We start from the raw sequence: 17,585 nt of genomic DNA, 5'->3' as shown, positions 1-17,585 counted from the left end.
CTTTTCACAGACACTGTTTTTTCTCTGCTCATCTACAGACACTTTTTCAACGAGCGCTTGATCAAATGTGCCTCTTTAAGTTGTTATTGTGAGACACGAGCGTGTCTCGGCTCAACCCGAAGACACGAAACAAAAAACACAAGCGAAGAGACCAAAAGTGTTCTGCTCAGAGCGAGTGTCCGTGGTGTTTTTCTGTTTTTTCAGAGACCAGACCGCAATGAAAAAAAGTGTTTACAGTTATTTGCGAGCTATGGTATATTCCTTGCATATATGTATATAGTCGAAAGCCGACGGGATTTGCACAATATTCATTGTGCAATTTCAAATAAATCAAACAAATAACAGCTTTTATTTCTTTTATATTTTATTTATTTCCCACGCCGACCCCCTCCTACTCTGCCCATTCCTCATTTATGTTGCGGCAGGTCAGCCTCAGGTCGCTACATCTGCCCTCAAAACAAAACGAAAAACGAATTTCGGTTCAAGCGGCCGAAAATTGTAGAACCCAAACATGCACAGTATGTGAGAATGCGTGGCAAAACCGCGGTTCCAAAAAATAAACATTGGAAAATATTTTGTGGTGTCTGTGTGCACACATACACTTGCAATTTTCGGCTTGCTTTCGAAAATGTCGAAAAAATGCCGAACGTCTCAAGATCCACGACCCGAACGCCTCCGGTCCACGCCCAAACGTCTCAGGTGCACGAGCCGAAGACCGGGGACCTGGAACAGAACATTCAGCTGGGCCACATTCGTTGTATGAACTGGCACATCTGTATACTGTATGGTTAGTGCTTCAGACAGCGTCACAGTGCAGAGTCGCCAGTTTATATATATGTATGTAACTCCTCGATAGAACGGGCGGAGTTGTGGACCTACGGCTACAAATAAAGTAAACCATAGCTCCCTACAAGTCCGACAAGTCCGTAGCAGAGATCTAGCCAGACCCGAAGCTCTCGGAGGACCCGAAGGAGGATGGTAATGCCGCCGTGTCGGAGAAAGCTGGAGTGCTGTCGGATGACATCCTGGACGGCTACGTGTCCGACGAGAGTGACCTAGCCAAGGGTCTCAGGTTAACCAATGTCGGGGAGATTGTGGAGTCCCCCGGCAGCGATCCAGATGAAATATTGGTGGATGGGAATTTCAGAAATATCACTGACACTCCTGAAAAAAACCTTTACCATATTTCGCTCATGCTGCGCTCTTCACCTAACCAAGACTTTCGGAAAAAAGGTGTCCGGTCTGGAGACTCAAGGCTATAGGCTATCGCACTAGTCGCAGACTGTGAGACCGTCCAGAGAGTCCTTGAAAAACCCTCCCTCTCGGACCACTAGTACATGGAAACTGTATTCTCCTTCTGTCTAACTAGTCCAGTTCAATTCCGGAACCTCATGCGGACAAACTGGACTCGATACTCAGATCACCTGGGCCGCATTCTTTCTGAGTCTCTCCTAATGAGAAGATTTAATGGGAAGCCATTACCCGTCTTGTAAAAATCATTTTGTGCCTTTTCTAGTTTCTACTTTCTACCTTCTCTACTCGAAAAATTCGAACTTTTTATTCCTCAATAAACCAAACCGACTTTTTCTAATAGAAAAACTATGGTTTTTTAAAAAGGAAAAGGTATTTTTTAAGCTTTTATTAGAGATAGCGCTTCTTTAAAATAACTTATGTATCTTACATCTGGTTATAATGAACTTCACCATTCTGAAAAGCTGATAAATTAAAGCTAATTGAAAACTTCGTATTTTCAGCCTGCCGTCTGGGAAATATTTAGCTTTCAAATGCCATATTAATGATTTTTGTGCGTTATTTTTTTCAAAATTTTGACTTATAAAACTCATGAGAATTAAAAAAAAAATTGTATCCTGTGTTCTTATATTTGTTGTGTATAGGTGAATTATATGGACGTCGTTTTAAGTATTTTTCATACATATCTGTGGAGAAACGGCTGAGCTGGAATTGGTTGGCCAACCCTCCGAAAAACAGATTGAACCGTTGCTGGCGCACCAAGCAATGCATGTTGTAAAATGTTTGAATTTCACATGTAGCAAAATTTAAATTAAATACCAAGTAAACAAGCAATGGTTGATGATATATAAAATAGGGTACATTTACTAAAAAAAAAAAACGAGAAGGAACGTGCGAGTCGCTTCTGGGGACGCGACTCTACTTATACCCCTACTCAGTCAGTATATAGATTTTTGAGCATTTGATTTTTTAGAATTTTAGAATTAACAAACATTTTACATTTTACATTTTTTTGGCACATCTGTTATCTACATCTACAATGTATATTCTACATCTAACATGTAGATTCTATAAGTACCATTTAGATTCTACATCTCCTCCGCTAGAGGGCGCTCGCGTACATAACGAGGCAGAGTGTAGTGTGCGAGCGAGAAAGAGATTGATTAACGGGTTTCTGGCTGAAGTAGGCGGGGGAAGCAAGTGAAAATACATCTCTTCATTCTGGCTATAATTATGATCCGATCTGATTCAGCAATCTGGTAGATATGGTCATTCTCTACGGAACTGCGGTTTCAGTTTTATCGCATCTTTAAAATTGTGCCTGTCACAGATTTTCGTCCTTTGTGTGGGCGGAAGGGGGCGGTGCGAAATTTTGAAATACACTTGTAGTAGTGTGATATCACATGAGTCTGGAAACCAAATTTGGTTTCTCTAGCGCTTATAGTCTCTGATATCTAGGCGCTCATCGAGACGGACAGACGGACGGACATGGCTATATCGACTAGGCTATTGATGCTGATCAAGTATATATATACTTTATGGGGTCGGGTATCAAAATCTGGTGCAGCTAGGCAGACCGGATTGGATCGTTCATTCAAATGAAGAGAAAACTCCGCCCAACAAAAACACAGAGAATTAATCTCATAGCAAATGTGACCCCTAACAACACCAACATGTTTGCGTTGTTGGCTGATAATGCAACCGATTAGCTTACCGAAGCTGCTTACCATTAAGTAAGCAATGTTGTTGAGCTTACTGGAAATAACAATTTTCATGTCATTCCTCTTCCCAAAGGGAACAAACTTCAACCAATAACATTACTCGACAAAACTTGTTTTTCCTACCAAACCTAATATTTCTGATAGATTGGGAGCTTTAAATTTTTTTTAAGAATTAAGGTTTTTTTCTATTGCAGAACTTTTTTTTTACGAATTTTTGTATCGCTCCGCCGTGAAAATCAATTAATCGCGATTAATCGTAAATTAATTCGCGAAAAAGCGATCGGGGTAGGCATGGGTACTAGTGATCGTGCTGCCCATGAATACCATCCAATCGTGTAATAAAGATTAATAGAAATAATAGAAAAGAACTAATGTCAACGTATAAGAGCACCAGCTCGGTAAAGAGCACAAGCACTTTAACCAAAGCCAAAATGAGCCAAGCCCGGCAACAGCAACAAGACGAGCGTCGGCTCTCGCAAGCAAAAAACAACGCGTACTTCTCTATACGCTCGCCAAAGGCAGCAGTACCAACGAAAACTGCATCACTGCAAGTGAACGAGGAGAGAGCACGCTCTCTCTCTCCTGCATTGCAAAGTGGGTCATGGAGTGCTCAGTGCCTATCCCCCGACTCGTACTGCCTAACCAGCGATTTGCTAATATCGACAACAACTAGTATAATGCCCTCGCTCAAAACTGTGTCTTCTACCACAACAACGACAACAACCACAACAACAAACACTGCAATTGCTCAGCGCCCGATACTGTCGACCCACTGCGACAAGCCTCACCTCTCCCAACCAATAAGTTCAAAATACGCTAACGGAGCGTTAATTCAGACTGGGCTCGATCGCTATGTGCAAATCAAAAGAAAATTGAGCCCACAAAATGTGAAGAACAACAATGCAGCTAAAATAACTAAAATAACCGAGAACACTGTGCCACATAAGGCACTATCAAACAATAGATTTGCGATACTAAGTGTCCCAAATGAATATGAGATCACCCAAACACCCAAGGCCAACAAATTAAGACCGCCACCTATTTATGTTCGACAGGCAAATTGTGCTGAACTGGTAAAAAAAATAACTGATACAATTGGCGCAAACACATTCTATGTCGCGTCCATAAGAAGGGGTAACATAAATGAAATAAAAATACAAGTCAATGACGAACAAAACTATCGATCAGTTGCGAAATACCTCGAAAATGAAAAAATGAATTACTACACCTACCAACATAAAAGTAGCAAAGGATTACAAGTGGTTATCAAAGGAATCGAACCAACAGTCCCAATCAATGAGATAATAAATGAACTTAACGATAAGGGCTTCGAAGTCAAAATGGCTATGAACATAATAAATATAAATAAAATTCCCCAGCGAATGTTCAAAGTAGAACTGACATCTGAAAGTATGCATATAAGTAAAAATGAAGTTCACCCAATATACAATCTTCAATATCTACTGCACCGTAGGATCACCGTTGAGGAACCACACAAACGAAATGGACCGGTCCAATGCACAAATTGCCAGGAATATGGACACACGAAAACCTATTGCACTCTACGGGCAGTCTGCGTTGCCTATGGTGATGCTCATCTCACTGAGGCCTGCCCCGTAAATAAGGAGGACCCATCTGCCAAAAAATGTAGCAACTGTGGGGGAAACCATACTGCCAACTATAGAGATTGTCCTGCCTATAAAGAATTGAAAAATCGCCTAAACCAACAAATAACTGCAGCTCGAAACCCGGTCGTCCGACAAAACTTACTTCTTTTGCTCAGGCGTTAAGTTACAACAACGGGTCAGTCTCTAAGCAGACACTTCTACCAACCACAGCTGGAATAGTGTAGCATCAGGCATCAAATCAGATCCCAGAAATCTCTGCCCAACATACCCCTGCAAATCCATCCCAATTGCCTAGTGGAATTGAGTCAATGCTGGTAACTATAACAACAAACATAAAACAAACGATGCAGGAGCTTATGCGCAACCAAAATCTCCTCCTGGAGCTCCTAGCTCCAGAAATCTGTTTAAATGGTCTGTCTAAATATATGTTTCTGGACTGCAAATGGCATTTCGCAGCACAAATGCGAGCTCTTACAGTTCCTCGCTCAACTCGACATTGACGCCATGCTCATATTAGAAACTCACCTAACAAATAAAAACTATTTTCACCTCGATGGCTATAACTTCTATGCGACAAATCATCCCGATGGTAAGGCACATGGATGTTCTGGCGATCTGATCAAGAATCGCATTAGGCATTATCCATTGCCTTCATTTGCTACACCTTATCTACAGGCAACAGCAATTCATATTGAAATTCAGAGCGGCTACCTAAACCTAGCCGCAGTTTACTGCCCACCGCGTTTCTGCATTTCCGAAACAGAATTTGTAACATTCTTCGACCTACTAGGTGACCGATTTATAGCAGCTGCTGACTACAATGCCAAGCACACCCATTGGGGATCTAGACTTACCAACCCGAAAGGAAGACAACTATATAACGCTATAATAACGCCACGAAACAAGCTAGACTTTATCTCTCCGGGCAAGCCCACATATTGGCCCACAGATCCAAACAAGCAACCCGACGTGATTGATTTTGCAGTTACACGAAGGGTTCTGAAAGCTCAGATTAATGTAGATCACTTAGCAGATCTATCATCGGAACACTCGCCCATTCTACTTCACCTTTACGACCATCCACAGCTTTCAGAACGCCCACACTTTCTAACTTCTAGCAAAACAGATTGGCTCAAATACAGGAAGTACATAAGTTCTCATATTGATAGCTGCCCAAACATTAATTATAAAGATGACATTGATAGGTCAGTCAAAGCATTGCTATCTTTAATGTCACTGGCGGCAAAACACTCCACACCAATATTAGCATCTAATAAACTTTCCAACAGCAGTCGTACTTCTAGGCAGATTGAAGTGCTGCTACGCGATAAAAGAAGGCTTCGCCGAGAGTGGCAAGCACACAGATCACCTGCCTCGAAAGAGCGGCTAAAAATAGACAACCACCTACTACGCAGAGCCCTAGAAGATGAAAAAACCGAGCTCAAATATCCTATATGGAGCAACTCTCCCCAACTAGCAACCGATTCCCACTGTGGAAAGCAAAATGAGGCGTATGCCCACTAATCGAGATTGAATCACCTTTGCCTACACTAACAGGAGAGTGGGCTCGCAGCAACAAAGAGAAGGCAAATACATTTGCCGTCCATCTAGAAAACGACTTCAAACCACACCCAGCAACAAATAGCTTTGTGCTCCCACCAACCAACAATCCCGAAGCTACTCCGCCTATCATATTCCAATCAGGAGAAGTCACAAGGCTCATTAAAGACCAAATCTCAAAGCAAAAGAAAGCTCCGGGCCATGATTTCATCTCCTCTAAAATGATCATAGAATTGCCGAGCTGTGCAGTGTATTTCCTTACTGTGATATTAAACAGCATGATGAAATGGGGCTATTATCCTCAAGAATGGAGGAAATCAGTCATCACAATGATCCATAAAACCGGAAAAGACAAGTCCAAGCCATCATCATATAGACCTATCAGCCTACTGCCTTGCCTCTCAAAGATATTTGAAAAGCTGCTCCTGAATCGTATCAAACAACACATCAGCGGTGCCATCCCGACTCACCAATTTGGATTTCGCGAAAAACAGGGAACCATTGAACAAGTAAACCGTATAACATCTGAGATACGGAATGCATTTGCTCCGCTGTTTTTCTGGATGTCGCCCAGGCTTTCGACCGCGTTTGGTTAGATGGCTTAATCCAAAAAATCAAAATATTACTTTCACAGAACATCCATGGAATATTGAAGTCATACCTACAGCAAGTTTGGCAGTACGATGCAAAGATTTCCTCTCTGAATATCATCCAATTGAAGCTGGTGTACCGCAAGGCAGCGTGCTTGAACCGACACTGTATATCATATTCACAGCAGATCTACCGACAAACAGCCTAACAACAACTTCGACATTTGCTGATGATACTGCCATACTAAGTTGCTCCAAGTGCCCAACAAGGGTCACGGAACACTTATCATCTCATCTCGTGGCCTTAGAAAAATGGCTAGCAGACTGGCGGATACACGTAAACGAGCAAAAGTGGAAGCTATGGGGAAACTATGGGGAAATGCTTTCGTTAATAATTTAGAAATAATCCAGAGAGCTCAATCGAAGATACTAAGAACTATCACTGGGGCACCATGGTACATACGGAATGAAAATATCCATAAAGACTTAAATGTAGGATCAGTTTAAGATGAAATTGCCAAAGTGAAAGTGAAATACTTAGCTTGTGACGTACTCTAAGTAATTAAGTGTAATTAATTAAATAAATATATTAGGATAAGATTTGTATACTTGTCTTAAGTCTCTAATAGGGAAGATTCGATAAATAAAATCCCGTAATAATAAAAAAAAAAAATGTTTGAAGTCTGGTATTTTTGTTAGCTTTTTTCAGAGGTAGCGCTTCTTTTTTCACATAACTTAAGTATCTGTATCTTACATTTGGTTGTAATGAGCTTTGCCATTCTGAAAATCTAAGCTAATGCAGCTATAAATAAGACCCAAACATTGTGTGATTTCAGATTACCGTTTGGGAAATATTAAGCTTTCAAATGCAAATATTCAAGATTTTTTTGCGGTATTTTTTTTTTTTAATTTTGACTTTAAAAACTCAGGAAAAGTCGAAAAAATATTATTATTTAATACATTGTAAAGAGACCACAAAGCTTCCCCCCCAGTACAGTTTCGTGTCAAAGTAATAGTTTGGGGGAAAAAATGGATTTTCTCTAGCTATATCAAGCAGTAACTAAGTAGAGCAGGCCCAGCTGCATCAGACTTAGCGATTCCGTAGCGGGCGGGTCACCTTAGGCCCGTCCTTCTATGCCATTGCGACTCCGCTCCAGCTCTCTCTTTCGCATAACCTCTGACGCAAATCCGCATACCATTGACCAGTACTGTTCGCTCGAAACCATTCTGTTGATCAGATTCTCGGCGTTCAGCGTTTCACCGCCAATGCCGCTTCGCTGTTCTACAAGCCTTGAACAGTTGAAAAGAATGTGCTCAGCGGTACCTTTGACGACACACGTCGGTCTGTTAGCGTCGCTGGGTAGCTGTAGCTGGGTTAGCCAAAAATGCACTGTTGATGAACGCATTGCAGCCGTTAAAAAGAATTTCTTAAATTTCGTTTTCTATTTTTGAACACTTAATTTTCCCTCATTGGTTTGGTATTTTTTCTGGTCGCGCTGCGTCGCACTTTTGAGATTTTTTAGTGTTAAGAAAAAAGTGTTAAGACAAAAGCAGAACATGATGGACATGTTCGCTGCGTAAAAAGAAAAAGAAAAATTTTTGATACAGTCCACTTTGGAAATAAAGCATTTGTGTTCCATGAACATCGAAGGGTTTTATTCGTCACCATGCACTTCTCCATGCTTCCGGGTTACCCACGTAGCGATGTCCGGTATAAGCCGGAATGTCCATCCGCCCTTCGCTGAGATGGCCCTGCCATCTGTTCAAGATCCTTTCCCTCGCTGCCGACTTTATTTGTTTCCGTAGTGCCGGAGATCGATTCTGTGGTGCTGCGTCGAGTTCTAAGGAGATTTCCTTTGCTTCCTCTTCGAGGTCAGCCACTGGGATCATTCCTGCTATGACCAAGGCCGCGTCATCCGAAATAGTTCGGAAACCGCAGCAGACTCGCAGAGCTCCTAGTCGGTGAGTTGCGTCTAGCCCTCTCCTGTAGGATTTTGTCCTCGCCACCTCTGCCCAGATTGGCGCTGCGTACATCATGACCGATTTGAGGACAGACTGAAGAAGAATTCGGCGGCCTTGCTTGGGTCCACTCGTGATCAGCATCATGCGCGAAAGTGCTCTTCCTAGGTCGGCTGCCTTTTTGCAGACTGCCTGGAGGTGATCGCGATATGAGAGGCGAGTGTCCAGCATTACTCCGAGACATCGGATTGCTCTTGAGGATATTATGTTGACTGAGCCGACATGGACGGTCGCTACCTTGACTTTTTTGCGGCTGCATTTAAGAACCGCCTCCGTCTTTTGCTCAGCCAGACTGAGGCCCAGAGTTCAACCACTCCTGGATTGCGTCCACCGCTTGGTTACAGCAGGCCTCCACGTCGCCGAGGTGCTTGGATACCACCACCAACGCGACGTCGTCTGCGAATCTGAGGGCGTCTCTTGGTAGTTGAAGCTTAAGGATGTCCCATGACATGAGGAACGCCGCATGTCCCCTGGTACTGCACCGTGCCGCTTTTGGTTTTGTGTAGCAGCATCCGGCCTCTGAAGTAGTCCTCGATGATGGATACCAAGTAATCCAGGATTCCTTAACGGGTTAGAGCCCTAAGGATGACGTCCCACCTCGCCGAGTTGAAGGCGTTCTTAACGTCGAGTGTGACCACGTGACAGTACTGCTTCCGTCCTCCAAGCCACTTGGTTCCCTTAAAAACTTTTGCCGCTATGTCCTTAACTATGCGGATCGCGTCCGTCGTCGATCTTTCCTTCCTAAAGCCGAACTGCATCGGATACAAGTCAGCTGCCTTTCCGACAGCTTTCTTAAGCTTCCTTCTAATTCATCGCTTCAGCGCTTTGCCCACGTTGTCTATCAGGCAGATGGCCCTGAAGTTTCTTCAGGAGACTTTTGGGGTTTTGGCAAGAGGACAAGCTTCTGCTGCTTCCATGGCTTTGGGAAGACTCCTTCGCGAAGGCACATGTTAAAGACATGCGCGAAAGCCGATTGATGCGTTGTCATGGCCAGCTTCATGGCGGTATCGGGGTTATCATCTAGGCATGGCGCCTTGCCGTTCAGGGTTTCTGCTGCCACATGCAGAATCTCGCTTGCCGTTATGTCGGTCCATCCGATGTGGCGATACGGTGCTTGTGTAGTCAGTATATATGTGCATACATAAGTATGTATGTGAGCTAATGATTTATGTGAAATTTTAGATAGTTTAAATCTAAATCTACAATGTATATTATACATTTAGATTGTACATCTCCTTCGCCATAGGTCGAGGCAGAGTGTGCAAGTGGAAAAGAGAATGAGTAGTGCTGCAGCACTAGTGGGGGCGGTTTGGCATATGAAAATTAATTTCTTTATTCTGGCCATAATAATAATCCGATCTGATCCAGATTCGGCAATCCGATAGATATGGTCATTTGCTACGATACTGCCATACGTTTCTCGTATCCTCTTCGTATCTAATCAAGAATGTTTTTACTTTTTGCTGTTGTATACATCAACGAGGGGTGCTATATATATTTCTGGCCTGGATCACTCTTAGCCTTATAGGGACCCAATTGTCATTCGCATTAAAAAGGTTAGCAGTTTCTGTGATAAGCCTAAAAATTTATATAAGCACATGCAAATGCTTAGATCAGCTTAGTTCAACTTTTATTGATGAAATACCATTGCCAATGTGAAAAACCGTTACAATTAATTCAATGAGGAGGAGTACAAATTTCGTGACGGTCGTTAAAATTCAATTGCCGTGCCACAAAATACACTACTCGACAAAATCGAACTTTTTTCTTCAAGGAACCAACCGGATTTTTCTGATTGATTTGCTTAAAATTTATTTTTAATGACATTTTTTTTGTTTTCTACCGCAGAACTGTTTAAAAAACAAAAAAAAAATGGTATTTATTTTTTAAGCTTTTTTTCACATGTCTTACATCTGATTTTAATGAACTTTGCCATTCTTGTCAACTGAATATTTCCGCGGTGCAGATTATGAACGGTTCAAGACTTTGAAAGCGATATATTTATTTTATGAGCGTTTAGAACTATGTGGCAGGCAGGTCACAGTGCCAGCCAGCAAAACGTTTAACTACAGTTATGATCGATCTTGAATTGTCTTCTGCCTTTTCTGAGTTTTTAAAGTCAAAGTTTTAAAAAATATACGGCACACAAATCATCAATTTTTCACTTCACAGCATAATATTTAAAATACGGTTTTCTGGAGCTACAAAGTGTTCATATCCACTTTATAGCTGCATTTATCAGCTTTTCAGAAGAGCAAAATTCATTACAACCAGATATAAGATATTTAAGTTATGTGACAAAAAAACGCGCTACCTCAGAAAAATACTTTAAAAAAACGAGAAGGAACGTGTAAGTCGCTTCTGGGGACGCGACTCTACTTATACCCGTACTCAGTCAGCACACACATTTTTGAGCATGTTTTTTTAGAATTTTAGAATTAAAAAAAAATTTACATTTTACATTTTTTTGGTACATCTCTTATCTACATCTACAATGTATCTTATACATCTAACATAAAGATTCTAAATGTACTATTTAGATTCTACATATCCTCCGCTAGAGGGCGCTCGCGTACAAATCGAGGCAGAGTGTGTGAGCGAGAAAGAGAATGAGTAGCTGGTCTCTGGCTGAAGTAGGCGGGGGAAGCAACTGAAAATTAATTTCTTCATTATGGCTATAATTATGATCTGATCTGATTCAGATTCGGCAGTCTGGTAGATATGGTTGTTCTCTACGATACTGCGTTTTACGTTTTATCGTATCTTTAAAAATGTGCCTGCCACAGATTTTCGTCCTTTGTGGCGTCGGAAGGGGCGGGGCGAAATTTTGAAACACACTTGTAGCAGTGTGATATCACATGAGTCTGGAAAGTCTGGTTGCCCTAGCTCTTATAGTCTCTGAGATCCAGCCGAAAAAAAGAAACTCACACTATTTCAAAGCACCAGATCTATCCGAAAAAGCCGGCTGGTTCCTTGAGGAAACATCGTGTCGGGTAGTGGTATCGATGCTGTGGGCGAAATGTCGATTGGTATGTCTCGTGTCGATTAGTATAAGAAAATTTATAAAAAATACAACCTTCAAAATCTATGAATAATATCTATTCAAGCGACGAATTAGGGATATATATTAGAGGTCTGCATGATTTCATTCATTCCCTACTGGACAGTAGTGTACTGCACTCAGAAATACTGCACGCATTTCTTGTTTTACACTCACTGTACAGTATGTAAACTACACACTAATTTTATTGTACTCATTTACTGCTATATATAGTGAATGAGAAGTGTGAATGAGAAGACTAGCTGTCAGTACAGGCAATAATTGTCAGTCACGCGTCAAAGTTGGATATCAAATTCCAGTAGAACCACTATCATTCACGTATTGGAATCTGGTGCTAGTGGAACTATTGGTATAAAATAATAATTAAATTGTACCAAATAAAATAATGAATGATTTTTTATAAAATCATATAACATACATCATCTGATTCACTCAAATCAATGTTTCCATTATCATCATCATCAAGTTGACGATGCAAGCTGGCAATCGCCTCCATGCCAAACCGATCCTGTATATTTCCGTTATAGCAGTCAAATTCTTCTGTGTTGCAAGCACCATCTGCAGAACCACTTCCAATTGAATCTGAATTGAAAAATAGGCAAAAGCTTTTAGTTTTTTTTAAGACAATTTTGTGCATAACTATTAATAGTTTACTTATTAAAATTTGTATTTTTTATTAAAATTAAAAAAAAACGAGAAGGAACGTGTGAGTCGCTTCTCGGGACGCGACTCTACTTATATCCGTACTCAGTCAGTATATACATTTTTGAGCTTATGATTTTTTAGAACTTTAAAATTAACAAAAAAATTTTACATTTTACATTTTTTGCTACATCTCTTATCTACATCTACATCTACAATGTATATTTTACATCTAACATGTAAATTATAGATGTACCATTCATATTCTACATCTCCTCCGCTAGGGGTTGCTCGCGCACTGAACGAGGCAGAGTGTGCGAGCGAGAAGGAAAATGAATTGCGTTGTCGTTTGCAGGAGGGGGCAGGGGAAGCAACTGAAAATGAATTTCTTCATTCTGGCTATAATTATGATCCGATCTGATTCAGATTCGGCAATCTGGTAGATATGGTCATTCTCTACGATATCGTATCTTTAAAATTGTGGCTGCCACAGATTTTCGTCGTTTGTGGGGGCGGAAGGGGACGGGGCGAAATTTTGAAATACACTTGTAGCAGTGTGATATCACATAAGTCTGGAAACAAAATTTGGTTCCTCTAGCTTTTATAGTCCGTCAAACAAGACGGACAGACAGACATGGCTCTATCGACTCGGCTATTGATGCTGATTAAGAATATATATACTTAATGGGGTCGGAAACGTTTCCTTCTCTGCGTTACACACATCCACTTTTACCACAAATCTAATATACCCCTTAACTCTTTTTTGAGTACGGGAATAAAGAGGTGACGCTATCGGTCTGTAACACTAGTCAACACGACATTTACGCTGTGGCCCAAAATGACTTTTTGTTATAGATTTCGGGGTTTAAAATTTTTTAACGAATTATGGGTTTTTTTATGGTTTAGCATTTTTTAAAGAATTTTTAAAATCTGCTATTTTTTTCATGGTTTTTTGCAGAGGTAGTGCTTCTATTTTTCACATAACTTAAGTATCTTATATATGGTTGCATAGAACTTTGCAGTTATGAAAAGCTGACAAATGCAGCTATAAATTCGAGCCATTTGAACATTTGCTAGATTTGTTTTAGTCGGTACCGTCGGGCGAAGAAATGTCAAAAATTTTCAGTGACGACAAAAACAACTTTTTATTGATGCTCTGACCACTGCATTGGAGGATGCTAATATTATACTGTCACCCAGAACATGGTGCATCGGCCAACAGTTGGGGGAACCTTAATATCCACATTCTCTATAATAATATAATACTTACTCTCTATACTCATACAACTTCCTTCATTAATTTTAGTATTCCTAATGGGATACTAGGTATGGAAACCAAATCAAATGAACGTTTGTTATGCAAGCAATTTCTGATCAACAATTACCATGAAAACCCAGAAACTCATAAGACCAAAACGTATAAGTTATCTTATCACTTATACGCTGAGTGGTAGTGGGACACAAGCCAAAGTTCAAACATATACAATCAGATGTAGGGAAATTTGAAACCAATGAACATCTTTCTGATGAAAACATACCATAAACTTTGACATACATATGTACCTATCACTATCCAGCAAACTCGTTTGCTTCTCCAGCTTGTTATTTTTGGTAAGTCTTGTTGGAGTCGCTGTCGAAATAGTGGTTGAACTGTGTTCCTCTTCTGTCAGACATTCCTTTGGCAGGGCTTTGTCAACGACGTCGATTGGCTTGGCACCAACATTTTCACCAGAATCGTTATAAATGTCAGAGCCACGGATACCAGATCTAACCAGTTGAACAACTCCATACTGAGGATTTTATACGAGAAAATCAAATGAGCGGAGGCGCTTCTGCTGACCGTTCAAGCTGGCAAAAGCATGAGGTGCCGACAATGCTGTTTCCCTTTTCTCAGCGACCTTCACAGCAAGGGCTAAGCTTCGGACTTGCAGTTTGACCAGCTAAACCATTTTCCGGATTGGTTTGGTCGAGACTTCACATACGCAGTGCATTTGCACAAAATGTAGCTGCATTTTCGCTGCACATCCAAAAAAAATTGTTTTCCTGAATATCATAAAAATAAATAAAACTCAACTTCGTAATTTAGGAATGAAATTTTTTTACACTCGGAGCCCCAAGAATGTCTTGCGACACTTATACACTTTTTCTCACCTTACAGGTAAACGAAAGCTTTTGCACTTTTTCTTAGGACATATACATATGTATAAGTTCAGGAGCCTCAATTCACTTTAGAAAAAATTATTTGAATTCGTTCCTTTCATTATTCTAGTAGGCTTAGAGGGTTAAGGTATTAAAAGGCATTAAGGCATTAAAATCTATAGAGACCAAACCAAACATCAAAAATAAAAAAAATAGACAAAAAATACTTTTTGGAAGGTTGCGGGCCCAACTGTCAATTGGAAAGAAAGCAAACGAAAAGGGGTTGAATTTTTGGTACCTGAACGTGTTCCTTTGGCATTGGACCAGCAACGGTATTTTTCAAGTAAAATTAGTTTTGAGTCGTTTTTGTCAAACGGCTGCAAGTTGACCGTTTATCCATAGATTTTAATGAACAATACCTTAAACGACGGTTAATTAATGCGTCCATCTAAAACTAAAAATGTTGGCCAAGAATAATATTTTTTTTCGGCTTTTCCTGAGGTTTTAAAGTCAAAATTTCGAAGAAAAAAAAATACCGCAAAAAATAATGAAATTTGAAAGCTTAATATCTTCCAGGCGTTAAGCTGCAGCTACAAAGTGTTTGGGTTGGATTTATAGCTGCATTTGTCAGCTTTTAAGAACTGCAAAGTTTTTTTGCAACCAGATATAAGATACTTAAGTTATGTGAAAAATAAAAGCACTACCTCTGAAAAAAACTATGAAAGAAAATACCAGATTTTAAAAATTGTTTAAAAAAAATTAAACCATAAAAAAAAAAGTACTACAAAAATTTAAAAATCCCGAAATCTATCAGAAAAAGTAATTTTGGTTCACAGCGGACAGAACAAGTTCAATTTTGTCGAGTAGTGTAATCCTTGGGGCTCATTATACCCGTACTCAAAAAAGAGTTAATGGGTATATTAGATTAGTGGTAAAAGTGGATGTGTGTAACGCAAAGAAGGAAACGTTTCCGACCCAATAAAGTATATATATTCTTGATCAGCATCAATAGCCGAGTCGATAGAGCCATGTCTGTCTGTCCGTCTTGTTGAACCAAATTTGGTTTCCAGACTCATTTGATATCACGCTGCTACAAGCGCTAAAAAATTTCGCACCGCTCCACAGTGGTCGATTCTGCCAATCTGGCAGGCAATAATTAATAACTCAAAAAATAAATGAGTAACATTTTTAAAAATATTTTTGTATTTTGGAATATAAATCCGCGGAGTATTTAAATAAATTTTAAAGTTTTATTTTTTAACTTAAAAACATTTAAAAACAAATTTAAAAAAAAAATAATTTTTTTTTATTTCAAAATATTATAAAATGTTTTTATAAACACTTTATATTAATACAAAAAAGTATAGGTAAAAATTAAAACTTATGGTCTGTTTTTTGAAGTATTTTAAATTTCTTCTGCACACTACACTCAGAGGCAAAATTAATTAATTTTTTTTTTATTCGCTAACAATCAGTTTCGCTGAGTTTGTTTTTATCAATTATCAATTATTTGAACGAAAACATTGATCCAACTCGCTTCAACTTTTTTTTCTGGCACAGTTTCCATGCGCCATATCGCAAAAAGCGCGTTTTTCGAAACTGACATTTGTCCTACAAAATCAAATAAATTAACGAGTTGCACGTAGTTGCAATTGGTTTTAACACAGAAGATTAAAAAAATACTGGTTTCATAAATAAAAAAAGATTGAAGGCGGAAGGGGGCGGAAGTCAAAAGATCTATTCCATGCAAGTGTCGGGTATGATATTAATAGCACACTAAAGGAAATGTTAAGTTCTACAAAGATTTACCTCTAATACATGCAAGCACGGGACCAACACATATATTTTTTATTGAATACTTACCAACTATGATCAAAATGGATGGTAATTTTAATACAAATCGCAAAACATTAAGATTTATTTTGCTTTACCAAAAGCAATAAAAAGGCGGTAAAATGTACTTAGGTATGGACAGAAAAGTTTGCTGCGATTCAACCGCGTGCAGGTACTGGGCTATCGATACGAAAAATATATAAATATCGCTATAAATATCAGTGGGATGTTTACTTTCCAAAAAGTAAAAAAAATTAGCAAGATTCGACATTTTAATTTTTGATTTATTGCCTGCCAGATAGGCAGAATCGACCACTGTACGCTCCCTTCCCCCACAATTGTGACAGGCACAATTTTAAAGATACGATAAAACTGAAAAAAACAGTATCGTAGAGAAAGCCCATATCTACCATATTGCCGAATCTGAATCCGATCGGATCATAATTATAGCCAGAATGAAGAAATTAATTTTCAGTTGCTTCCCCCAGCAGCAGAATTTGTGTAACCACCTTGCAATCCTGTTAACATGGCTACGATTTTTAAGTCACACGCGACCTTCCACTTATGTACTTTATATATTTTATATTTTCAAACAATTTAGCCATTGTTTGATTTGTTTCCTTCATATTAACAGCATGGGCGATGGGAACAGACGGCTTTGGGTTCCATTTTGTAATAAAACAGCCTTTAAACTTTCCTTGCTGCTGTCAACAAATAACCCCCAATCTGTTGAGTCTTAAGTTGCTTGAAGAGTCCAAAATGTGGTGGAAAACGCACATGCACGCACACTTCGCAAATAAAATTGTGCGTGAACCAAATGACGTGTCCGGCCGGCGAAAATCCTCCAGCTGAACCCTCCCAGAGGGTGCCGTCTGGGCAATGGGCACTGCATTATCCCGGATCGGGTAATGCATTGCCGCTTGCTCTGTCCTGGGCAATGCAGTGTCTAGCCAAAGCCAGGTCCAGGTCCTCCCGACCAAAAATTTTGGGGAACTGAACCAAGGCCATGGCTGGAGGTGCCTGGCAGGTAGGCATAAAACGCTAGGGGGTGGTAGTGGTCCCCCCGAAAAATATTAACCAGCATGGACTCTCTGGGCCAACAATGGAGCGGAAGAAGGAGCAAGCAAGGGTTGGGATGTCA

General features: G+C 40.0%; 1 protein-coding gene across 2 annotated transcripts in view; it reads right to left on the bottom strand.

Annotated features, from left to right (window-relative positions):
* Positions 1-17,585, bottom strand: part of LOC111079895 (stromal interaction molecule homolog) — a 166,860-nt gene that overhangs the window by 114,531 nt on the left and 34,744 nt on the right. For both annotated transcript variants that reach the window (XM_041594431.1, XM_041594430.1), the window contains exon 3: positions 12,249-12,412. In XM_041594431.1, the coding sequence (XP_041450365.1) occupies positions 12,249-12,412 (164 nt within the window). The remainder of the gene's footprint in view (positions 1-12,248; positions 12,413-17,585) is intronic.

The sequence above is a fragment of the Drosophila obscura genome, unplaced genomic scaffold, assembly GCF_018151105.1.
Source record: "Drosophila obscura isolate BZ-5 IFL unplaced genomic scaffold, ASM1815110v1 contig_26, whole genome shotgun sequence".
In the NCBI taxonomy this organism is placed as follows: domain Eukaryota; kingdom Metazoa; phylum Arthropoda; class Insecta; order Diptera; family Drosophilidae; genus Drosophila; species Drosophila obscura.
The sequence above is the reverse complement of the archived record's forward strand: the minus strand, read 5'-3'. Positions and strand labels throughout refer to the sequence as shown.